Genomic DNA, 27,566 nt, shown 5'->3' on the forward strand with positions numbered 1-27,566 from the left:
CAAATCTGGCACTAAGTACGAATGCTTGTCTCCCTAAAATATTTCAGTAATTGCTGGTAACCAAGGAGGGAGAATGGGACACAAAGCACCACAGGTACTCACATGTGCAGACCCGTTATAAACACGAGTGCTCTTTCCAAAACAAACTGAGGCTCCCAATTGTACAAAAAAAAAAAAAAGTAGTATTTAACATTACTGGTGGCCAACATCAGCAGGTCTTGTAGTTTTTGCTGCTGTGCAATTGTGTGTTGGACAGTAGTAGATGAATGAAGGGCAAGTTTCATTGTTCCACATGTGGACAGCTTTCACTATCATACCTTGTATGCATACTTTTTACAATGCAGCATTCTTACACAGGGAAGTAAATATGTACTTCACTTTTATAAAGGAGTCTGTGCGACTGTTCCCAAGTAACTTTGACAAAGGTATTCGGCAGGATAGGGCTTGCAAATTAGCCACTTCTCCTGCTCCGAATGTGATTGCGATAATATGCAAGTGTCATACATATATATATATATATATATATATATGTATATATATATATATATATATATATATATATATGTATATATGTATATATATATGTATGTATGTTCTGCTTTAGTTGTAATCTGGTTATGAGTAGCTCTGTATTATTAATGTTAGTAATACTTATGTTTACAGGTTGTAAGTTGAGCGTGTTCTTAGAGAATTGCTACACCACCTCTCTTTTTTTCTATTCTGTCAGCTCTTAGAATATTGTAACCAGGTGAGGTTATTTCCAGGTCTAGTATATGTGGTTTCAACCAGGATGTTCATCGTGCATACAGCTGCAGTCATAACAGATGGGTTCTCCTGCCGTCAGGCGGGTTCTCGGTCGGCCGAATTCCAAAGTCTAGGTCCGGCGTCAGTTGTCGTCGCATCTTCCCTGACGTCAGTGCGACAGGGGTATAAAAGAACCAGCCAATGCCATTTTCTTCAGTCTTTCTTGCCGAGCGGTGCCCAAAGCAGAAGTAGTTCGCAAGTGCCGGTCGGCCAGCTCCTGAGATTACGAAAATTTGGAAACCGAAGTCTTCTTAAAAGCTAAGTACCCCGTTGGGGAAACTTTTCTTGCCTCAGACCGATGTCACACAAAGTTAATAATTGTATTTCTTGTGGGAAGCAAATACCGCATAAGGATGTCCATTCCCTCTGTATACCTTGTTTAGGCCCAGACCACGACGTCTCGGTCTGTCGCTTTTGTGCTACATTCAACAAACGCACTATTAAACGTCGGGTGGAGTTCGCCCAGCATTATTTTGGGAAAGCATTTAATTATACTATGTCGTCGGATACTCCGACTTCGGTTTTGTCTAAAAAATGCAAAGACAAGGACCGACACACGAGGTCCGTGGCCTCTACCGACACCACGCCAAAGCCAACTACACGTGGTCCGGTTCTCAGCGAGGCGCCTACGCAGCTCCTGACTACCGACGACACTTCTTTCATGGTGTCTCCTGTGCCTGAGGTCGCAGGCTCCTCGGCCCACACCCCGACTACAGATACCGAAGCCACTCTTGGCGTTGAAACTCAGAATGTGGACAGGTCCACCTCCACTCAAGGTGTCTTCAGACCTTCCTCTTCTTTCTCCATCAAGGCTTTCACAAAGTCTAAAGCAACCATGCACTCTAAGAGACCAGCTACACAGGGCCCATCTCCAGGCCCCATGCCTAAGAAACAGATGCTTAAAATGGCTGGGGACTTAATTACTCTTATCAGAGGTTCTCAGCCCCCACCGGACAAAAGGCCTAGAGTGGAGGAAGATTCCCCCTCCTCTGATCAGGGCTGCATTATTTCACAGCACTCTGATGATCAGGAACATTCTTACTCCCCTTTTGAAGACTCTGATGTGGAGGAATCCCATCCCTTCTGTCTCCCCCCCAGAGGATTACTCATTTGGGGAAACTTTGCATACTTTAAGGGAACACTTCCACTGGGAAGGCCAAGATTATTCAGATTCCAAGAAAAGGCTCAGGGAATTTCTCTTGCTACCTCAGCACAGGCCTCAGGCTGTACCTCCTGTCTTGGACATCCTAGATGATGTTTACTCGGAGGCTTGCCTTAACCCGGACTCTCTACCTCTAGCTCGAGTTAAGCCGGACAGGTACTACAGGGTTCCTGACTCACACCAATTTCTATACAAAAGCCATGCTGCTGACCCGAAACCATCTCACAGGGCCCCAAGGAAGTTAAGGCCTCCATTGCTAAAAATCCATTACCTTCCGAGAGAGAGACTCCAGATCCTTAGAAAGGTGGGGAAAAAAGGTATATACCTCGGCTACCTTATCCATGAGGGCCTTAAACTGTCAGTTTCATATGCTAAAATACCAACAGTTTTTGTTATCACAATTGAAAAGTAAAATGTCACAACCTGAACAACCAGACTTGGAGTTGCAGGATTTGATGCATAGTGCAGAACAGGTGGGTAAGCATACCTTACAATGTGGTTTTGATGCTCTAGAGGCCTCATGTAGGGCTGCTGTTACAGGATCAGTCATATGTAGGCGTGCCTGGCTCAAGGAACAAGCCTTGCCTGATCATGTCAAAGCTAAATTACTAGACGTCCTTCTTCAAAAGGATGTACTATTTGGTGCTAATGCTGAGGAAGTGTTAAGGAAAATGGAGGAAAAGGCTAAATCAATGCAAACTGTGAAAGAATTTCTGCAGGTACAACCCGCACGCTTTAGTAGAAATTGGCCTTCCAAAAACTGGTCCTTTCCTGCCACGGACAGACCCCAAAGAGGCAGATACAGGCACCCGAGGGGCAGAGGACAAGCCCAAGGATCGTTTAGAGGCAGACAATGGCAAGCTCCTACACAAAGAGGTGGTGAGGATAACTCGCAATCTTTCAGAAAGCAAACCCAATGACTTTCCCCTTTGCATGCCAACCAAGTCTCAAATGGCAGCCCAGTTAGGAGGAAAGCTGGCATTATTTTTAAAAAATTGGCATATTGTCACAAAGGACAAATGGATCCCGGACATTATAAACAGAGGCTACAAATTCCATTTTCACATCCTTCCAAAAATGAGAGGCATGCCAAACCTGCCACACAATCAAAGGGCAGAGGCAGAAAGGCAAATTACTCATCTCATAAACATGAAAGCTATTCAAGAGGTACCTACGCACGAACAAGGTCAAGGTTTTTATTAAAGGCTATTTCTGGTGCCAAGCAAGGGAAAAGATTGGAGACCTATTTTGGACCTATCCATCCTAAACACATTTCTACTTGTGCCAAAATTCAAGATGCTCACTCTACAGCAACTTCTTCCCATGCTGGGCAAGGAGTCTTGGCTGGTAACATTGGACCTCAAGGAGGCATACCTGCATGTCCCAATCAGACAAAATTGCAGAAGGTACCTCAGATTTCTTGCAGGTTCAACCCATTATCAATTCTCTGCATTGCCCTTTGGCTTATCTACTGCACCCAGAGTATTCACGAAATGCCTGGCATCAGTAATTGCCTACTGCAGACTTCAAGGGATACAAATATACCCCTATTTGGACGACTGCCTGATCCAAGCGGACAGCAAGCACATTCTTCTGAAACATCTGGCTTATGTAATAATGTTGTTGAACTCTCTGGGATACACAGTCAACAAAAAGAAATCAAGGCTAATAGCCTCTCGGAAGATAATTTTCCTGGGTGCCAATTTGGACACAAACACCCAGATGGGCCTACCTCACACCAGAGAAGCAGGGGCAGCTAATTCAATACTTCAGAACACTAGCAAATTGCACCAGGCTGACTGCAAGGAAAATCCTGCAGGCTCTGGGATTCATGGCATCTTACATCTTACTAATCCCATGTGCAAAGCTGCATATGAGGAAACTACAATGGTACCTGAAAAACATATGGTCTCAACACAGCCACAGTTTGGAAACAATAATACCACTAATTCCATGTCTGCAAAAGGAATTTCTGTGGTGGGCTCAAGCATGTCAAACAAACATAGGTCTTCCATTCAGCAAGCCTCAAGCAAATCAAGTCATCACAACAGATGCCTCGGACTACGCCTGGGGGGTGCACATGACAGATCGGTGCATTCAGGGCAAATGGTCCCAAAAAGAAAAGCACCTTCACATCAATCAAAAAGAAATGCTAGCAGTAATAAATGCTATTATAGCTTTCAAGGACCTTCTACAACCAGGTCAACTATTGATAAGAACGGACAACACCACAGTTATGTGGTACATAAACAAACTGGGAGGAACACATTCTTACCCTCTATGCAGACTGGCCATGTCACTTTGGAACATGGCCATGGACTTACAAATGGAACTACAAGCACAGTACTTGCCAGGCAAGGAAAACATGCTGGCAGACAACCTAAGCAGGAATAGGACAGATCCACACGAATGGAAATTGCATCCAAAAGTTTTTACAGAAATAATCCAAGAATGGGGAAGGCCAGACATAGATCTCTTTGCCTCCCACAAAAATCATCAATTGACAAAATTCTGCTCAAGGATTTTCCATACAAAGGCCTGAAGAGTGGACGCTCTCTCTTTCAGATGGACATCAATGACAGTTTATGCCTTCCCACCTCGTCCTCTGCTGCCCAAAGTTCTATTGAAGACCAGAGCAGACAGACCAAAGATGATTCTCATTGCTCCGGACTGGCCAAGGCAACACTGGTACCCACTCCTGAGGAGACTGATGCATTCCCCACCATGGACCCTGCCTCTAATGCCTCTTCTTCTGACTCAGCACAGCTTCAAAACTCTTCACAGCCAGCTAAAAACACTCAATCTAGCCGCATGGAAAATTCCTTAGCATCACAACAGGCCCTACTCTCCAAGGAGGTGCAGGATGTCATTTTGGAGGCCAGAAGATCATCAACTAGAAAAGCTTACTCCGCAAAATGGAAACATTTTTGTGTCTGGAATGAGAAAAAGGGCCAGGATCCTGGAAAATTGAATTTACCTCAAATACTACAATATTTGGCTGAACTGCTAAGCAGTGGACTTTCTTTCTCCTCCATCAAAATACATGCCTCAGCCATTTCTGCAGAATACAACACTGATGCACCTTTATTCTCTCACCCTCTCTTAAGACAGTTCCTCAGAGGGGCTAAGAATTTAAGACCTCCAAGGAAACAACCAATACCTGCTTGGGATCTTAATTTCATTCTGGAAAAACTGACCTTGCCTCCCTTTGAGCCAGCTGCCTCATCAGATTTGCAATATTTGCCCTGGAAAACTCCTTTCCTTCTGGCTATTACCTCAGCTCATAGAGTTTCAGAATTACAGGCTCTCATGGCTGTCCAGCCTTTTATCATCTTCCATCAGGACGGAGTTTCCTTACGAACCAACCTGTCCTTTATGCCTAAAGTGGTATCCAGGGTATCTTTAAATCAGGCCATACATTTACCTACTTTTTATCCTAATCCTCAAAACAAAGGGTAGAGATTACTACATTCCTTGGACATCCACAGACAACTGCGTTATTATTTGGACAGAACAAAGCCTTTCAGAAAATCAGAACAGCTCTTTGTGGCCTATGCGGTAGGAGCTCAAGGAAAGCCAATTTCCAAACAGACAATCTCAAAATGGATAGCCCACTGCATACGCTTTTGCTATTCCTTTCATGGCAAAACTGTACCTACAGGCATTAGAACTCATTCCACCAGGGCCACAGCCACCTCTGCAGCCTTCCTCAGAGGAGTTCCTACCAAGGATATTTTGGAAGCAGCCACTTGGAGTTCTGTGCATACCTTCTCCAAGCACTACAACCTACCATTATACTCAAAATCTAGAGCAGGCTTTGCCACTGCAGTCTTGCAGGGCATTTTGGCTCCTCCGAGTTCCACCTAGTGCCTACCACCCCTTTCTTAGCTTTGGAATTCTACCCATCTGTTATGACTGCAGCTGTATGCACGATGAACATAGTACAGTTTTGTACCTACCATAAATGTAGATGTTCAAGTGCTAATACAGCTGCAGTCCAGGTTTCCCTCCCTCCTTCCCCTCTTGGGACAGGCCTAGAGGCTAACACATCCTCATACAACCTGATTGGGGTATTCATTTATGATGTATTTGCTTGCAACTACTGTATTTTGATTATATTGCACTGCATTATTACACAAATTTATGTATTGCCTGCCTTCTGGGGGCACCTGACATCTGGGGCAAGAAAAACTGAAGAAAATGGCGTCGGCTGGTTCCTTTATACCCCTGTCGCACTGACGTCGGGGAAGAAGCGACGACAACCGACGCCGGACCTAGACTTTGGAATTCGGCCAACCGAGGACCTGTCTGATGGCAGGAGAACCCATCTGTTATGACTGCAGCTGTATTAGCACTCGAACATCTACATTTATGGTAGGTACAAAACTGTACTTTTCAGTAAGGATGGTAATGTCTGGGTAAATGTTTTTTATAACTTTATTGCTCTCATTATGTGTATTATTAAGATATGGAGCTTTTCTCCCCAGGCCTCCGCTGAAAAAGGACTGTCAGCTCAGACAGACTAACCCAGTCAAATCATGTAAAATAAATAAGTGCGTTTTTTATGCCAGGGTCTGGATGTTTTATTTTTATATTCCTAGGATTCTCCTCTCAGGGTTTTAGCCTCCCTCTTTGCAGTGGCATGAATGCTGTGAAGGGCTTCACTCTCAAACCAGACTATTAATCAGCTCAGCTCAAACTAACAATTTGGGTGCATGAAAGGTGTCTTGAAGGCTTTGGAGCTGGCCGGTTTTCGAATCCTTTGCAGGATTCAATCCATATAGCTAAGGCTTCTGCAGCAGTGATCATTCAAACCTCTACTGTTATGGTAAATTTACATACACAACTGTACTTTCCAAAGTATCCTAAAGTTCTTTTGTAATAAGTTTTTGATTTGGATTTGTGATGCTGCTTTCTTAGTGATGGCAATGTCATCAGCATGTAAAGTATGATATTTAAGTATGGCATGTCTCACGGGAGGTAGTCAAAGAATAATGAGAAACTGTAGTGTCCCTAGTACCACTCCTAGGGGGAACACCAGTGGAATGTAGACCACAGGTTAGTATCTGCAGTGTTGTTATCCATTGTAAAGGTTCTGCATAGCAGGTAGTGTTTAAACCAGATAAGATGTAGTCAAGGATTTGGCTATATATTAGTTACTCAAAAAGTTTAGCTAAGGTGTCTAGGATGGCTACTGTTCTGTGTCGTTCTGCCATTTTAGGGGCTGTAACCTTTGAAAATGGCCTTATGAAGGCTTTTTGGGGAACTAAGCTATTACATAATGAGAGGTAAACTATAGAGGTTAGTGGCTCTGCTAATTAATTTCTTCCTAATTTAAATTGTAGAGGGTGACTTTCATTTTTGCTGCAGGCGTAAAGTACATTTTGCTAAGTTGGTCATTAATCTCTTTTTCAGGGCTCCCTACAGAAATTTTGGGACTTGGATTAAGCCCCAAAACAAAGCTAAAACAAAACAGTAATACAGGTGAAGAGCAAATATTGAACATTGCTCTTTCCCTTTAAATGTCTTGTTGCAGGGGGTGGAGGAGGTGTGGTAATATCAACATCAGTGTAGTCGTACCCAAGAGAAAAGGGAATATTCCAGGAAATGGCAGTCTTTGACCTGGTATATGCAAGTCTGGATTGTTGGTCTTCAGGCCTTTACGTTTTAGGACTCAGCAGTTTTCCTTTCTAACACCGTTTAGTCAGGAGCAATTCTTTATGCCAGTATGACTGCTTCTTTACTTGTGTATATCTCGGCTTCTTTGGAGCATGTAGATGATGTGGACTCTCAGTTGACAGTTCCTGCTGTTAAATACTAGTCCAGTTACTTATATGTACTTAAATAAAAATAATGCAGTCTGTTCCTTCCAGTTTCTCTTGTTTTCTCTGCATGCCCTGTCTTTTCACTCTACTATGTTTTGAAACAGTTCTTGTTAAAACTTATATTCAGCCAGTGTTTCCTTCATTTTAATCACTGTTTTGGGTAGTTATATCAGCTCAACTGAATAGATACTTAAAGTTTCTTCTGTTCTTTCCAGAGATGTCATTTGATTTTATATACTGTCTCACTTAAACACCTCTAAGTGCATTTGATTATTTTTCTCTCTAAATTGCTGGAAGCTGTCTACTAAAGTTGAAACTTTATCTTCTTTTGTTTGAACAGCTGAAAAGTTCTTTCCAGCCAGAGTTTTTTCTCCTTTTGTTAGATTATTTTCTGTTAACTTTCTCAAAATTTCGTCTTTGCTGGCTTCCATGCAGTTGCATGACTGGCTAGTAATTGCATTTTCCCCATATTGTTGAATTTAGTAGCTTTAACAACACTTTGCTGTCATGCTTCTTAATATGCCACTGTGTTTGAAATCAGTTTGTCTTCTTGATGTTATTGAGTAAAGAACATTTGGATGGAAGTTAGGGTACTAATGAGCATGTAGAGGAATAAAGTTAATTCTAATCTTGGATCAAGGTTTGAGATGTTCTTCATGTTTCACTGTTGCAGTCATTACACTTGGGTTATCCTGCTGGCAGGTTACCCTCAGTTGGCCTGAATTCCAAAGTCTAGGTCCGGCGTCGGTTGCTGTCGCCTCTTCCCTGACGTCAGAGCGCCAGGGGTATAAAAGATGCAGCCGACGCCATTTTCTTCAGTCTTTCTTGCCGCGCGGTGCCTAAAGCAGAAGCAGTTTGCAAGTGCCGGTCGGCCGACTCCTGAGATTTGCGTGTTCGAATTTCAGATCCGAAGTCTTCATTAAACATTAAAAGCTAAGTACCCTGTTGGGGAAAACTTTTTTCTTGCTCCAGACCGATGTCAGAAAAAGTTAATAATTGTATTTCTTGTGGGAAGCAAATACTTCATAAGGACTTTCATTCTTACTGTATTCCTTGCCTAGGCCCTGACCACAACGTTGCTAGTTGTCGGTTTTGTGCTAGATTTAACCAATGCACTATTAAGCGTCATTACGATTTTGCATTTCACTATTTTGGCAGAAGATTGCCGTCGGATAGCCATCCGACTACCGGAATTTACAAGAAACGCAAAGAAAAGGACAGGCATCTGAGGTCTAAAACCGATGACAAGGCTTCCTCTAAGCCAGTCGCCGGTTCTCAGAGAGGCGCTTTCGCAGCGCCTGACTACTTTGGACCCGCAGGCCACTACAGACTCCCACGTGGAGTTGCCTAGGCCGCTGGAAGCTCAAGGTATTGGACCTTCGGAGACTATTCCCTCAGATGGGTCCGGAGCCGCTGAGCAGGCATCGGCTTCTGGGGGTGTTTTCAGACCTACTCAATTGTACATTAAAGCGACTCCAGCTACAAAGGCAAAGAATAAAGCACCTTTAAAGACAAAGAAACAAGTACAACAGCCTCATGGTCAGTCCTCCATGCCTAAAAAACAGATGCTCAAAATGGCCGAAGACTTAATTACTTTGATCAGGGGTTCCCATCCCCCTCCTGATAAGAGGCCTAGGCAAGAGACAGAATATGAATCTTCAGATCAGGTTTCCATTTCATCTGATTCCTCTTCTGATCAGGAATAGTCTCTTCCTCCCTATAAGGATTCTGATGCTGAAGAATCTATCCCTTCTGCCTCTCCTCTTGAGGATTACTCTTTTGGGGAAACCTTGTATACCATGAGGGAACATTTCCACTGGGAGAGCCAAGATTATTCAGAATCTAAGAAAAGGCTCAGAGACTTCCTTTTACTCCCGCAACACAGGCCCCTAGCTATTCCACCTGTGTTAGACATTGTAGACTATGTATTTTCAGAGTCCAGTCTGACCCCTGACTCCTTACCTCCAGCTCCTGTTAAGCCAGACGGGTACTACAGGGTTCCTGACTCTCATAAATTCCTTTTCAAAAACCCTGCTGCTGACCCAGAAACTCTCTCTCAGGGTCCCAAAGGGGTCAAGGCATCCACTGCAAAAAAAAACCCTACCCTCTCTGACAGGGATTCTAAGGCATTGGACAGATGGGGGGAAAAGATTTACACCTCTGCTACCTTGGCTATAAGGGCTTTAAATTGTCAGTTTCTTATGCTCAAATATCAGCAATATATTATGTCACTGCTTAAACAGAAAATGTTGATAAATTCTGAATGTGCAGAAAACAAACGCACGCAGGATTTATTGCATGCAGCTGAGCAAGTTGGAAAGCATACTTTGCAATGTGGTTTTGATTCTTTGGAGGCCTGCAGGGCCGCTGTTACGGGTTCTGTCATCAGGAGGCATGCTTGGTTAAAGGAACAAACTCTGCCTGACCATGTCAAAGCAAAATTATTAGGTGCTCCATTACAGCATGATACCTTGTTTGGTGTTAAAGCAGAGGAGGTTTTAAAGAAAATGGAGGACAAAGCTAAATCTATGCAAACGGTTAAGAATTTCTTACCGGTACAGCCTCCAAGATTTAGCAGACACTGGCCTACAAAGAATTGGTCCTTTCCAGTGTCAGACAGACCACAAAGGGGAAGATACAAATGCCCAAGAGTCAGATCCCAGCCCCAGGATTCGTACAGATCTAAACAATGGGGTGCTTCTACCTCCAAAAGTGGAGAAGACAAATCACAGCCATACAGGAAACAGTCCCAATGACTTCCCCCGTGCCTGCACCAAGCACTTATCTTCTGGCAACACCTTTAGGGGGAAAACTAGCACTTTTTTCTCAAAATTGGCACATAATAACCCAGGACAAATGGGTCCTAGACATAGTGTCACAAGGCTACAAGTTTCACTTCCATACCCTGCCAAGGACAAACGGTTGGCCAGACCTGCCAAAACATCAATGGGCAGAGGCGCAAAAACAAGTCTCATCCCTCATGGACATGAGGGCCACTCAACAAGTACCAGAGCAAGAGCAGGGACAATGATTTTATTCAAGACTGTTCTTGGTACCAAGAAAGGACAAGACCTGGAGACCAGTACTGGACCTATCTATACTAAACACATATCTGGATATACCAAAATTCAAAATGTTGACCCTACAGCAGCTTCTGCTCATGCTGAGCGAGAAGGCTTGGCTTGTGACTTTAGACCTAAGAGGAATACCTGCATGTCCCAGTCAGACAAACATGCAGAAGATACCTCAGATTCAAAGCTGACTCAACGCACTACCAATTCTCTGCACTGCCCTTTGGCTTATCTACTGCGCCCAGGGTCTTCACAAAGTGCCCGGCACCAGTAATTGCATTCTGCAGACAAAGAGGAATACAAATATATGCTTACTTGGATGACTGCCTCATTCAAGCAGCGAACAAGGACATTCTACTACAGCATCTGGCATTTGTAAAGAGATTTCCTAACAGGTGTAGGGTACACAGTCAACAAAAAGAAATCAAAACTAGTACCCTCTCAAGAGATAATATTCCTGGGTGCAAGCTTAAATACAACTGCCCAGATGGCTTATCTCACGCCAAACAAACAAGGGCAACTGACTACATATTTCATACTGTTGGCAACAAAGGCCCAGTTATCTGCAAGAAAACTTCTGCAGGCTTTGGGCTTCATGGCATCCTGCATTCTACTAATTCCATATGCGAGACTGCATATGAGGAAACTTCAATGGTACCTAAAAAGTGTTTGGGCTCAACACTGCCACAGCCTGGAAACAATAATTACCATCATTCCCTGCCTACAACAGGAGTTTCGATGATGGGTGAAGGCTTGTCACCAGAACAAGGGACAGCCATTCACTTTACCCCCAGCCAGGCAGACATTAACAACGGATGCATGAGATTATGCCTGGGGGGCCCACATGGCCGGAAGATGTATTCAAGGCACATGGTCCGCAAACCAAATGCATCTACATATCAATCAAAAAGAGATGCTAGCTGTCAGAATGCCCTGACAGCCTTCAAGGATCTACTTCATCCAGGACAACTACTGATAGATAGACAACACCACGGTCATGTGGTATATAAACAAGCAGGGGAGACACCCATTCTTACCCACTTTGCAGACTAGCCATGACTTTGTAGGACACAGCATTGACTTACCAAGTACATCTGCAGGCACAATTCCTGCCAGGAAAGATAAATACTCTGGCAGACGAACTAAGCTGAAACCTCATGGATCCCCATGAGTGGAAATTGGATCCACAAGTCTTCAGCATGATAAGGAAATGGGGATGCCCGGATATAGATCTATTTGCCTCCCCTCACAACTACCAACTAAAAGGATTCTGCACAAGGACTTATCACAGACAAGCATGGAAAATGGTCGCCCTATCGTTCAGCTGGAAAAGCTCAGCGGTATATGCCTTTCCTCCACTGCCTCTCTTCCCCAGGGTACTCCTAAAGGTCAGACAAGAGAAGCCAAAGATGATACTGATTGCCCCAGACTGGTCCCGCCAGTACTGGTATCCAGTCCTAAGGAACTTGTCTCAATGCCCGGCTTGGACCTTGCCTCAAATACCTCATCTACTGTCCCAACAAAACAATCAGATCCTGCACAGCCAACTCAAGACCTTATATCTGACAGCATGGTGGACGCACCTCTCACTAAAGCTGTGATGGATGTCATTTTGGAGGCCAGAAGGCCTAGTACCATAAAATCTTACGCTGGAAAATGGAAGCGATTCTGTGCCTGGAACCAGGCACAAGGAATTGACACAGCTGTACCAAATATTTCTCCGATTTTGCAATACTTAACTGAGATGCTGGACAAAGGCCTATCCTTTTCATCAATTAAAATTCATGCCTCTGCCATTTCGGGTCATTACAGTACAGAGCCACCAAACTTTTCACATCCTTTGTTAAGGCAGTACCTCAGAGGAGCCAAAAACTTAAGGCCTCCAAGGAGATCACCAATGCCTGCATGGGACCTCAGTTATGTCTTGGAAAAACTCACCCTGCCTCCCTTTGAGCCAGCCGCTACAGCTGATATAAAGTTTTTATCCTGGAAAACAGTTCTGCTCCTAGCAATTACCTCTGCAAGATGAGTCTCAGAGCTACAGGCACTCATGGCTGTGGAACCTTTTATCATTTTTTTATCCAGACAGGGTTTCTCTGAGGACAAACCCAACATTTATGCCTAAGGTAGTGTCCAGTGTGGCCCTAAACCACACTATTCATCTGCCTACTTTTTATCCAAACCCACAGAATAAGGGGAGAGAATTCTGTATTCTTTGGACATACACAGACAGCTACGCTTCTACTTGAACAGAATCAGAGCTTTCAGAAAGACAGAGCAACTACTAGTGGCATATGCTACAGGATCACAAGGAAAGGCTATCTCAAAGCAGACTATTTCAAAGTGGATAGGCCATTGCATTCATTTCTGCTATTCACAACATTGGCAAGCCAGTGCCTAAGGGCATTAGGCCACATTCAACCAGAGCAGCAGCCACTTAAGCAGCCTTCCTCACGGGAGTACCAACCAAAGACATTTTAGAGGCTGCTACCTGGAGTTCAGTGCACACGTTTACAAAGCACTATCATTTACCACTCTACTCTAAATCCAGGACAGGCTTTGCCACTGCAGTTCTGCATGGCCTCATAGCCGCTCCTAATGCTATTTAGCTCCAGCCTCCCAACCATAGCTTTGGGATTCAACCCAAGTGTAATGACTGCAACTGTGAAACACGAAGAACATAGTACAGTTGTGTACACTTACCATAAATGTCGCTGTTTGAGTGTATTCATTGTTGCAATCCAGGTTACCCACCCACCATCCCCCATTTCTTTGCTGGAACTTATCTGCACTTCTCTAATCTATACAATCTATGTGGTGTATTTGCTTGTAGATGAAGGTATAATATATATTTTGGTGCATGCATGTTTTATTGGCATATTTTTAGCCTACACTTTTGGGGGCACCTGACATCTGGGGCAAGAAAAACTGAAGAAAATGGCGTTGGCTGCATCTTTTAATACCCTAGGCGCTCTGACTTCAGGGAAGAGGTGACAGCAACCGACGCCAGACCTAGACTTTGGAATTCAGGCCAACTGAGGGTAGCCTGCCAGCAGGATAACCCAAGTGTAATGACTGCAACAGTGAATAACACTCTAACATCTACATTTATGGTAAGTGTACACAACTGTACTTTTTCTGATGTTTTTGTCTGGTGGTTATGTATCTAGGTGGTGACTTGTTTTTTCTCATTTGCCACTGAGCAGTGGCCACTAAAAGTTTAGAAGAATATTTGCTGCCTTGACTTTATCTGCAAAGTTGGTAAGTATAAATTCCAGTAATTTAGTACCCTTTGGTGGTAGGATTTTGTTTAGTCTTTTGTGTAAGGTTCCTGTGTAAGATAAGATTTTGTAGTTTTGTTTTTTTTTAAAGATTTAGGTTTGCATCCCACATTTATGATTAACTTTTTTATATTCAATGACGTGGATGACATAATCTAAAATCCTTTCCAGGTTTGTAGCATTAGCAGATTGTGGAATGTAAATGGTGGCAATAAGTATTCTGGTGTGACCTGAGATAGTAATTCGTTTGCATGACCAATTTGGCTGTGAGTCGGTGTAAGCTTTACTGATTGTGATGAGTGCAGGAGGTACTGTCATAGTTTCTGACTAAGGTGAGGAGTCCCCCCTGCCTTTGCCTGACTCCTGATTTGTTAATAGTGGACTTAATCATTTGCCCCTTGTAAAAACATACTACACTGAGCTCTACAAATGCGTAGGCTAATCTTGTAATGATTTTTTTGTATAATAGAAAAGGTTACTGATTTTAAAGATATTTTGGTAAGTGCAGAAGTAGAACGCATTAACTGCAGAAGGGAAATAATCTTATGAAGTATATCATTATGACTGAGGAAAACTTCTTGCTTATCAATACGCTGCAATATGGAAATGAGTTAGAAAATTGGATGCATTTGTAAGGAGTAAAGAACAGACTAGATTGTTCCATTTACTTTTTATTTGTCATTTTCCCACTTTTTATTGTAGTTTTTTGTTCCACTGAGACCTGTGAAAATTGTTATTGAATATGGACCTGATGGCAGAGCTACAGGTGAAGCTGATGTGTACTATGCAACTAAAGAGGACTGTGTTGCTGCAATGGTGAAAGATAAATGTTATATTCGTAAGTCCTTTACCTTATTTGTTTTTAGATGCTGTGACCATATACTTTTCTCTATTGTCTCATAAATGGAGATACATTTCAAGTAGATAAGAGAAATGTTGCTTTAGCTTTTGATTCTTTCTTGCATTTTGTTCATAGTGTTTGATCATTGATATGTTATGTCAAAAGTAAGCACAATCCAGAACTATAACAACACCTACACTGTACTCTCTATTTGCTCAATTTGTATGATTTACCATAACGACTAAATGTTTTTAACAAATTTGAGTTTCTTCTGTTGTGATAAATACCAGTGAATTTTTAGAACTGTTTTGGTATTTAGTGTTGTTCTATGTACTCTCTAAATGATCACATTAACTGCATTTACTTAATGACTAGATGTTTTGTACAAGTTAGCGATATTACTGTTGTTTATGCAATAACTGTTGTAGTACTTGTCCATCTGATTTTTATTTCTTTTTATACTGGCTATAATTCCTAATACTATCTATCTCACTCCCTCTCTCTTCCTACGTATACTAGCCTGGTGAACTTGTACAGTCAGTACCTGAACTACCAGAAAATCCCTCTCCTTGAAGTCTCTGGAAACTGTCCGGACTCTGGAATTACCCACCAGCTCCTTGGGAAGCCAGCTTGCTTAAGACAGTGAAAGTATGTGCTAATCTACATACCTGACCCTTGTAGCAATATCTCAGATTTAAGAACCCTGCTACCTTAGGCAAGTTTCCCACTCAGGTTAGCCAGCAGCCTACAACCCCCTCCAACTATATTTTTCCTGTACAGTTGGCCTTCGCACATTGACTACCTATTCTCTCTTCTTGTATTATTGTATCCAACCCCCTCTCTCCTACAGCCTGGCCCCTTGTAAGTGGGTCCTGTTGCAATTAACTCACTGGTCACTAGGAGGCATCTTTCTTTACTGTTCAGTATCATAGACCCTGCATTTATCTCCCTACCACACCCCCTAGCCCTACTTTAATGCTTTGTTTTTTGATTCTTCTCTCCCTAGAACCGTTTCTGCACTTCACTACACTTATCCCAGTATATACTTCTCACTACACCCAAACTGTCTTACAAGTCTAAGCACCTTGTAATAACCTAACTCCTTTCTCCTGACTATACATATGATACACTAGCCTGCTGACCTTCTTTACCTTTCTCACACTACTAAACTTAATTAACTTACCTGCTTCTTTCTCCCGTACTACTGATTGTCTTCCTTGGGTGTCCACTCTCTTGTCTCTGCCCGCTCCGTTCGTCCTTCGGGCTCACTCCGCTCCCCTACCCTACCCCCAAATTCCACCCACCCCCAGTGCTCCTACATTTATTACACTAGTGGCCACACCCCTTCCTACCTAACCAAATCAGATAAGAACCTGTCACTTTGTCCACTGAACATACTACCACCAAGTAACTTACCAACCTCCACCCCCATTCACTTAGTGACATCACCTCCCCCCCCTTACTAGCACTAACCTCCTATCTCCTCCTCACTCACCTCCCAACCATTACTATGTCCATAAGTCACTCACTCACAACTAAAACTACCTATCTACCTAACACTATTTTCCTTTCTCATTACAACCTACCATGAATACCCACTTCACTCTACTATCCCTTTTCCCTCTAAACATACCTCTACACCTACAACTACTTTCTCCCAAACCTTCATTAATCTCAGTCCCCAACCCAACTACATACTAACCAATTACCATAAATTATCCTTCATTAAATTAAGCAAACCGAAATAAAAAAAAACTAACCAATATCTTTGACAAACTTCTACACCCAAAAGATTTTAAACTCCTCCACTTACTATTAGATGGAGACATTAATCCAAACCCTGACCCACACTACTCCAACACCACCAACTACATTAAGCAAGACAAATGTACATTTCTGTCATCAACCACTCTCACCAACTCTCTCTCTATTGCTCACCTGAATATTCGCAGTATTTGTAACAAAACTACTCAAGTCCATGCCCTTTTAGAAAACCATCAATTTGACATTCTATGTCTAACCGAAACATGGCTAAAGCCTTCCATCAAAGACAACGAAATTACCCCACCTGGGTATAACATCCTTAGACTTGATCGCACAGCAAAAAAGGGAGGTGGGGTAGCAATTCTCTATAAGGCTCAATTCCGAATCTGTACTATAGATCATACTCTTTGCCTTGATAAACAGGCAGAAGTTATCTGCTCCAAACTCCACATCAACAGTAGTAAAGCCATAAATATCATATGTGTTTATCTTCCCCCAGGAAATAACATCAACTCACTTGAATGCATCCTCAGTTCACTCTCTACCCATCTCCCACAAGAAACACTAGTCCTAGGCAATTTTAACATTGATTGGTATTCATGAAATAGTACCAAACCCCAGCTCCCATATAAACCTACATGGCTTTACCCAACTAATAAATAGTCCTACCAGAACCAATAAAACCATCAACAATGAAACCACCTTAGACTGGATTCTTACTAATACTCTTCAATTAATCTACAAAGTAGGTATCCTTCCAGAAGACCTAAGCGACCATTCTCTTACTTATGTCATCCGACATAAAACTAGCTTCAACTTACCTACCACATACAGAACACTTCGCTCAAAAAAGCATTTCAACTCCAATCACTTTCTAGCTGAACTATTTCAAAATAACTGGTCCCCTCTAAAATATCTCCCACTTAATGAAGCAGTAGCATACTTCAACTCCACTTTCGTATCTATCCTAGAATAACCATGCCCCAAGTCAAACCATTAGAACCAAGGTTAAACCTGCTCCCTGGCTAACCTACAACACTAGGCAAAAAATCAAACAAAGAAATAAATCTTGGGCGAAATGGCATTCCACCAAGAACACAACTGACCACCAAAACTTCAGACAACTTAGAAACAGTACAAAAAAAGCCATCCTGACATAAAAAAAACTACTACCTCCAATTTCAACAAACCTCCAAAAAGGAACATAAAAAGTTCTGGGCCAGTATGAATAATCTCCTATCCCCAGGCCAACCTATCACACCCAACCCTCAAGACTCTAACCCAGACAACCCCACACAAATAGCTAATGACTTCAATTCATTCTTCACTAATAATATCCAAACCCTTGCTAGTCACCTAACTCCTGACACCTCTAAGCTACTCTACCTGCTATAAATGTATCTCCATCCTTTCATTTTCAACCTTTATCAACCTCCTTCATCTTATCACTGCTCAAAAAGCTAAGACCAACCACCCTCTCTGCTGACAAACTCCCAGCTGAATTCCTACAAATAGGAGCCAAGGCTATTTCCTACCCCATCTCTATACTGATAAATCGATCCATTAATGAAGGAATTTTCCCCTCTATCTGGAAGATATCTCACATCATCCCTCTTCACAAAGGAGGTAAATCTAATGACCTTTCTAACTTTCGTCCTATAGCTCTTCTATCACCTATAGCTAAAATCATGGAAAAATGTATCCACAAGCAGCTTATTAACCACCTTCTACATCATAACCTACTTGCCAACTGTCAGCATGGCTTCAGACCCTTCCACAGCACTACCACTGCACTACTCTCCTTCACCAACACAATCAACTATAACCGCAACAATAACTGCCTATCATCTGCAGTCTTCATTGACTTATCTAAAGCATTTGACATGGTTAATCATAAACTTCTTCTACACAAACTAAAATCTCTCTCACTTGATCCTCCATCCATAACCTGGTTCACATCTTACCTAGAAAACCGCCAGCAAGCAGTTCTCTGGAAAAATACATTATCTAATCTCCTTCCTATATCTTTGGGTGTACCTCAAGGCTCCATCTTAGGCCCCCTTCTATTTTCTATCTTCATCAATGACCTACAATCTGCTATCCCACAATCTACCTGCATACAATATGCAGATGATTCTACCATAGTCTGTTCTGCCAACTCACTAAATGAACTTCAGTCACTCACCCAAAAAGCTTTTACCACTGTTGAACAATGGTTCTGCGACCGCTGCCTACTCCTTAACGCCAAGAAAACCAAACTGTTACTGTTCTCACCTTCATGCAAAACTGCACTATTCAATTAACTCTTACTTCCACTGACAACACACTTATCTCTCCAGACTCAACAGCTAAACTATTAGGAATAACTATTGACAATAATCTCAGCTTTGACCCCCATATCAACAACACTATCAAATCTGTTAATAAAAAAATCGGATCCCTTTACAGAATAAAACCCTTCCTGACACCTGAAGCTAGGACCACCTTAGCCAGATCTCACCTTATCTCTACTCTCCTGTACGCTTCCCCCATCTTCACTAATATCTCCAAAAACAACCTCAAGAAACTTGCAACATCTTACCATAACATTGCTAGATTTGCAACAGGATCCCCATTTAGAACTCATCATTGTCTGAACTTAAAACATCTAGGTTGGCTTGAATTTCCCAACCTACTCAGTCTTCATCAATTATTAATAGCACACAAGATCTTATACCAACCAACTAAAATTCCTATACTCTCTAACCTCATTTCACCATATAACAACCTGAAACATCTACGCTCTTCCAACAAACTACTGATTAATATAACCAAACCCTCTAACTCTGTAGGTGACTGTCTCTTTTCCAACTCCATTGGAAAAATATGGAACAATCTACCCTCTGAAATCACATCTCTATCATCCCTCCCTCTTTTTAAAAGACATTTGAAAGTTCATCTCAACAAACACTGGCTTTGCTCCTGCACCTACCCAGCTTAATCCTTCCACTTCCTCTCTATTCATTACTACCTCCTTAATCCTTACCATCTCTACTCCCTTAGCCTTGTAAAGTCTACCTCATATTTCACCTTTATAGAAATATGTTATCCCTCACATACTGTAGAACTAAAAAAAAAAAAAAATATGTTAACATATTCTGTTCATTATATTTGTTGAGTTGTGCTCTAACCTTATTTTATTACTATGTGTATTCACTAGCTCTTTTTCTATATGTTTCTATTGTTGTATTGTATTGCCTGACTATGTTTAAACTTTTATAATCATTGGAGCTTTTCTCCCCGGGCCTCTACTGAAAATGGACATACATCCAGCTAGACTAGCCCGGTCAACAAATGTTAAATAAATAAATAACAAATTAATAAAATGAACATACTTTTCTGTGATTAATAGACTATAGGCTCTGAGCATTTATCTAATCCTTGATTTTAAAGTGTCTGATTGTTACCACCATGTGTGGCTGAGATAGACGTTAGTGTTCACTTTGCTTTGTGCAGACTTGTATGACATATTTGGGTAACTTCACCTGTCCAGTTAAAGTATATTTGCCATCTGACTAAAAGTTAGTGTTTTGCAAAGTAAGTAATCCAGAGACACTGATGCAGAACTCTCACCTGTCCCCAATTTTGTAGAACTTTGCATATTTTTGCCCTGTTCCCCATAACATTTTTGATTTTCTAGTAAATCACTGATGATTGCAATCAGCCTGTAATGCCAGACATTGCAGTCTTTTGATTATTCAGCATATGTATGTCAATACATAATCTGTTGTCTTACTAATTTTTTAAATGGGTTTGAGTAATTAAAAATTGCCACTTATTTTAGACATTTGTCCCTCGTTAATTTTGACTCTGTCCTTGACTTTTGACCTAAGAAGTTGGGAGCTGTGCATTGTTGAGATGTGCAGTCAGATTGAATTCCCTATAACATGTACCCCGTGACATGCAAATCACTGTTTTGCTTATTAGCATATAACCCAAATGTACGATATCCTTTAATGTAATAAATAAAAGAAATATATTTATTTCTTCTCTCTGTGTATAGTATTTTTTGTATGTATACATGTACACCTATACCAGGGATATAAAAAGTGTACACACCCCTGTTAAAATGCCATGTTTTTGTGATATAAAAAAATGAGACCACAATAAGTCATTTCAAAACTTTTCCTTCCTTTATTGTGACCTATAACCTGTACAATTCAACTGAAAAACAAATCTGTTAGAAGAAAAAAATATAAAGAAAAAGGGCAATAAGCTGGTTGTATAAGTGTGTACACCCTTAACTAATACTTTGTTGAAGCACCTTTTGATTTAATTACAGCATTCAGTCTTCTTGGGTAGGAGTCTATCAGCATGGCACATCTTGACTTGGCAATATTTGCCCACTTTTCTTTGCAAAAGCACTCCAAATCTGTCAGATTCTGAGGGCATCTCTTGTGCACAGCCCTCTTCAGGTTACTCCACAGATTTTCCATTGGATTTAGGTCTGAGCCATTCCAAAACTTTATTTTTTGTCTGATGAAGCCATTCTTTAGTTTATTTGGATGTATGAAAACCAATGAAGAGCTAAAAGTTTGTTGAGTAAAAAGTTTTATTAGCGCTTTCGGTGGGGTCAGTGCCTCACCTTCTTCAGACAATGATTTAACTAATCAACCAGCATTTTATACAAAAATGAATCCAATTAAGCAATTAGATTCGTCCCTTAATTTAAGCTTAAAGGAACATATCAAACTAAATTTCATAAATCCACAAAAGTATATATGTGTACAACACACCATCAACAGAATACCGCTCTTAGATGAAACAGACGTTATAAGCATGAATGTTTCTTACAAACCTCTAAACCATTAAAACCATTTAAAAATGTCCTTTAATGCTCAGATAGCAATTTCAAAGGCATTAAATTTCCATAGTTATTTAAAATAAAAAAGAACTTGAAACTGTTGGAACCATCTACTAAATTGTGCATAACCTACACAAAATAGATGTCCAATGTAGATAAAACAAATGCGGTTATTAAAAGAACACTATAACTGGCCATCGTTTATTGTGTATTATTTCAATACTACTAAAAAGTAGCTGTCTAGAAACGCATTGTTTCAAGCTAACTGATAATGTCTAATCACATATTCCGTTAGTAAAGACTCAAATTCACATTTTAAAATCTTAATAATAGTGATAATAAATAAATAGAACCTTAAATAAAACTTAATAAAGCTGCACTCGTGCAAAAATGCAACAAACCAGTACAGTTGTTCTACATGTTCCTATACTAATAAAAAGTGCTTTTCGAAAAGCATATTTTAATATTTACTAGTTTTTACTAGTTTTTTTTGGTCAAATATTCATTTAATTAAATCAAATATTGATTCACTTAACTTAATGTATTATGTTAAACCATTACCAAGTATTTATTATAAACTAATGTATGTGTATATTTATATAATAAGTATGTGTAATAATATGTAATAAGTGAATGTATAACCACCACAAAACTACTAAACTGCCATAAGGCTCCTTGTCATTGTGGCAAGAAAAATAGCTGACTAAATTAAGCTCTTATTAAGATACATATAAACAAAGCAGTGAGTGGTGACTATATTAACCAAAAAAACTAGTAAATATTAAAATATGCTTTTCGAAAAGCACTTTTTATTAGTATAGGAACATGTAGAACAACTGTACTGGTTTGTTGCATTTTTGCACGAGTGCAGCTTTATTAAGTTTTATTTAAGGTTCTATTTATTTATTATCACTAGTAAGATTTTAAAATGTGAATTTGAGCTTTTACTAAGGGGAATATGTGATTAGACATTATCAGTTAGCTTGAAACAATGCGTTTCTAGACAGCTACTTTTTAGTAGTATTGAAATAATACACAATAAACGATGGCCAGTTATAGTGTTCTTTTAATAACCGCATTTGTTTTATGTACATTGGACATCTATTTTGTGTAGGTTATGCACAGTTTATTAGATGGTTCCAACAGTTTCAAGTTCTTTTTTTATTTTAAATAACTATGGAAATGTAATGCCTTTGAAATTGCTATTTGAGCATTAAAGGACATTTTTAAATGGTTTTAATGGTTTAGAGGTTTGTAAGAAACATTCATGCTTATAACGTCTGTTTCATCTAAGAGCGGTATTCCGTTGATGGTGTGTTGTACACATATACTTTTGTGGATTTATGAAATTTAGTTTGATATGTTCCTTTAAGCTTAGATTAAGGGATGAATCTAATTGCTTAATTGGATTAATTTTTGTATAAAATGCTGGTTGATTAGTTAAATCATTGTCTGAAGAAGGTGAGGCACTGACCCCACCGAAAGCGCTAATAAAACTTTTTATTCAACAAACTTTTAGCTCTTCATTGGTTTCCAACTCGCTTTGCTTGTTTTACCGGTTTGGGCAGTTTAGTTTGTCTTGTTTTATTTGGATGTATGCTTGGGGTGATTGTCGTGTTGAAAGGTGAAGTTCCTCGTCACCTTCAGCTATGTAGCAGATGCCTAAATTGGGTAAACCAGTTATAAAGGTAACTTTGGCAAAATGGCTTACATATTGTTTATCATTTGTCTACAACAAGCAGGGTCTGCCTTTAACCAAAGCCTTTATGTGCCCATTTAACCAGGTCCATGGCAGCATCTACAGTATTCTTATCTAGGACTTCCATGGATATTTATGTAACTGCTACTTGAGTTAATCTTCATGCTGTTATTACTCATTACAAATTGGATCTGGTCTCAGGGAAATGCAGCCTTTGGCTCAGCTATGCTCAGGACTATCCTTCCTTGAAGCCCCCCCGAGCTTTTAGGTAGCTGGGGACTCTGTCCGAACTGTTGAGGAATGAAAGAAAATTGACAAAATCAGATAAAAAAAGTGATGTACTCCCCATAGTTTTCCATCTGTGTTGTTCATTTTCATTGTTCCTGAACTCCCCCTCTCACCAAACCACCCCCTTACATTTTTCATCTATTGACTTCTGGAAGAGAGAGAGCTTAAAAGGGCATCACTGTCCCTTATGTTGAGCTTCAGATTTGGTTTCTTCTACCAGGATAGTAATTATAATATTTCTTGGAGTATGGTATGTTATGGGGTGGTGCATTATGGTTAAGGAAGGACTTCAAAATTTCCCTGGTGGCCACGAGCAAAAGTAATGACAGAGTCTGATCTGAATATCTGATCCAATCCCAAATGTTGAGGAACAATGAAAATGGACAACACAGATGGAACATTATGGTGAGTACATAACTTCTTTTTTCTGTATAGTTTTCTAACACATTTAAAGAAGGATTTGTAATTGTCCTTTGCTTCAGATACCAGACTGAGTTAATGGGCTGCCTTAGTAGACCTAATGGTATTTTTTAAATTCTAAGTTAAATTCCTAATATCTTCATTGAACTGGGGGAATCTTTAGATCTGTTGTATACTCTAATGATTTTTTGCCCCTTGGTTGGAGATTTTGTTGGTCAGTGGGCCACCAGAGTGCTTTGCTTTTAAATTTCCCATTGTATTTGGATCTGGATGATACTACTAATTCTGTACATTTATTCCTAGGAGTGTAAAATTCCTTTACAAATCTGGTGATGTTATAAGTGAATTTCAAGATTTCATCATAGAATTTGAGGCGGATGTGCACTTGACATCCTTGAATTCTGATATATTGATTTCAGGAGGTTTAGATAGTTTCATGGATGAGGCAGGTTGCTAGCTTTTGGTCTGACTTAATCGAGAAGGAGTTACTAATGGAGTTGTGCATGAAGATGCTACAATTGTATGTATATGGTCAAGAATATTTTGTCCCCTATTTGGCCTAGTAAAAGTGTGGCCCATTGAATTTTTATTTATTGCATCTAAAAACCTCTGTGCATATCCTTGATAGAGGTGTAGCTCTTTCAGTCAATCGATGGATAGTAAAAGTCTCCCAGAGGGTGGGAGGGTGGCCTAACGGTTAAGGTGTTTGCCTTAGAAACATACGGTGCAGGGTTTGAGTCTCACAAGGGATAATTGGCTAGGCTTAAAATGGCTCGCAAGGGCAGTTAGCTTAGTACTAATCTATGAACCTATCTATAAGAATCATCATCTTCTTTCAGCTGTTCCCGTTAGGGGTCGCCACAGCGGATCATCTGTTTCCATTTCTTCCTGTCCTCTGCATCATGCTCTTTCACACCAACCGCCTGCATGTCCTCTCTCACCACATCCATAAACCTTATGTTAGGCCTTCCTCTTTTCCTCTTACCTGGCAGCTCCATCCTTAGCATCCTTTTCCCAATATACCCAGCATTCCTCCTCAGCACACATCCAAACCAACGCAATCTCGCCTCTCTTGCTTGTCTCCAAACTGTCCGACCTGAGCTGACCCTCTAATATACTGATTCCTAATCCTGTCCATCCTAGTCACACCCAGTGCAAATCTTAACATCTTTACCTCTGCCACATCCAGCTCTGACTCCTGCCTTTTCATCAATGCCACCGTCTCCAACCCATGTAACATAGCTGGTCTCACTACCCTCTTGTAGACCTTCCCTTTCTATAAGAATGATGGGAGTTATTAGTTTATTAGTTAGAGGTACAGATGCTCAACTCACTAGGCTGAGAAGGGACAAGCATTATGGGTTAGTAGCTGTCTTTCAGATGCCAAGGTCTACACCATCACTAGGTCCCTCAAGTCCTTCACCCCAGGTTTGCATATGACCTGATTATTGTGCACTTAGGAGTGAATGACTTCAGATGCTCCTCCTTGGAGCATATGAAGAGGAACATAAAAGAGCTCTCAGAATATGCATCTGAAATGGGTGTGAAACTAGAATTGAGCACTATTCTACCATTGCTAAGAATAATGCCTCAGTACAAACAAAAAATGATAATTGACTTTAATTATTGGTTCAGCTACTGGTGTCATTCTAAGGGGATCCAATATATTATAAGCTCGAGAGGAAATTATTTAAATCCTTGGCTGCTTTGTCAGTAATGGCATGCTTTTCTCTTCTTATGGCTTCTGTATATTGGCTAATGATTTTTCCTCATCCACAGTGCCTGTTTTAGGCAAAGTAATTATCCTGAAATTACTTACATAACCAGTCAAAACTATATAAAGGTAGCAGTGTTCAGTAATAGAAGCCTTAACAAAAAGTTGCACTCATTACAACCATTCCTAAACTGGAAAATAATAGATAAAGGTGTAGTTACTGAAACAAGGTTTTAGATTCCCACAGTACAGGGATTTAATGCCCGCCATTCCTTTGGATCCAATCCCAAACTTGGAAGTAAACTTTGAGGCGTATCTTTGTTCAAAGAAGCCATTTTAACTCCAGGACAGTAACACTGAACTCCTGCACATCCTTCTCATGATAAATCACTGCCCGGTACAAAGTCATTGTCAACTACCTTACCCTGTCCATGATTCCAGCAAGCAGTGAGGCATATCTAAACAAATTAATATTTCTCACTGTAGAGCCTAACACTGTCTTCTTGGGCAAGTTCAAAAATTCGATGAATACCACACAAAAAGTTTGCAGAAAAATTCCTACACCTCATTAATGCCATCTCCTTAGAACAACTAGTCCAAGTCTACAACTAGTGTAGGGCACCAAACTAATGGACCTTGTTCTCATCGACCTAGCCCCCTTGCTAACACCTTAATTGCAAGAGCCAAGTTACTCAGCAAACCCACTCCATCGACTGCTCTAAGGCAAATCTACTGCAACTAACTGATAGTGACAAAATCTAAACACCCTTTTCACCCCAATGACCCCACATTCCAAGTAGCCATATTAATGGAAAAGTTCTGTACCCACCTCTAGGTGTGCATTGAGACATCTGTCCCCATAAGACATAAATACAGTGCAAGATTTAAGAAAAAAAAAAAACATTTGGTTAAACCCCAGTATTAACAAACTGTACAATAACAGGAGGAAATCCATAGCTCATAAAAGCTAAATTGACACCCCATCAGTTATAGAAGAACTCAAAAAGATTAACAAAGAACTTTGAAACAAAATCAAATCCTCCTCAGAGGATTTACTGAGAATTACCACAAAGCCTTTTTTAGCTATGTCAGGAACCTAAGAAATAATATCTAACAATACATTGAATTGTTACAAAAATAACATTACATACTCATCCCCTGAAGACATAGCCAACATATTAGCAGACACATTTGGGTTAAACTTTACTCCACTATTTCCACCTAATTATCAGTAACACATTATTATGGCTATGTCCGCACTCCACCCCAATCATCTCAGAGCAAGTCCAAAATGCTCTATCCAGGACTAAGAACACTAGCTCCTTAGACCTGGATAATGTGCCAAGTTGTCTTCTTGTCAGCAATAAACATTGTTTGGCCAAGTCATTAAGTGTATTTCAGCTCAGACTCTCCAGTGGATTTGAGCCAAAGATTTCAAGAACTGTTGTAGGACTCATAATTCTCCCAGGTTATCCAAAAGGCGGAGAAATTCATAGTTTTGGAACATATTAACAAAGACCTAGGAAGTCTTCAACCTCTGGACCCAAACCAACTTGGGCTTGTTAAAGGCGAATCCTACCCACTAAAACTGATTAACTTTTTTGAACAAGTCACAGAGGCATTTGACTCAAGTCACAGAGGCATTTGACTCAAGAAAATTACTTTACACTGCATACCTGGCTTGACCAAAGCCTTTGAAACCATTCCACACTAAGGCATCATTGATAAGCTAATTGAACTAAATGTAAACCCATAATCCAGGGTGTTGGTGTTGGAGATGCATTCTTAACAAAAGGCGTCATTACTGGCAGTGTACCTCAGGGATTTGTACTGGGACCACTCCTCTTTATTATC

General features: G+C 40.6%; 1 protein-coding gene across 2 annotated transcripts in view; it reads left to right on the top strand.

Moving 5' to 3' along the window:
* The window catches only part of GRSF1 (G-rich RNA sequence binding factor 1), a gene marked incomplete in the record, with an annotated part of 1,027,193 nt that overhangs the window by 765,991 nt on the left and 233,636 nt on the right, over positions 1–27,566 (top strand). For both annotated transcript variants that reach the window (XM_044061179.1, XM_044061178.1), the window contains 1 exon segment: positions 14,846–14,981. In XM_044061179.1, the coding sequence (XP_043917114.1) occupies positions 14,846–14,981 (136 nt within the window).

This window comes from Protopterus annectens, chromosome 2.part0 (assembly GCF_019279795.1).
Source record: "Protopterus annectens isolate FY-2018-M chromosome 2.part0, PAN1.0, whole genome shotgun sequence".
Taxonomy (NCBI): domain Eukaryota; kingdom Metazoa; phylum Chordata; order Ceratodontiformes; family Protopteridae; genus Protopterus; species Protopterus annectens.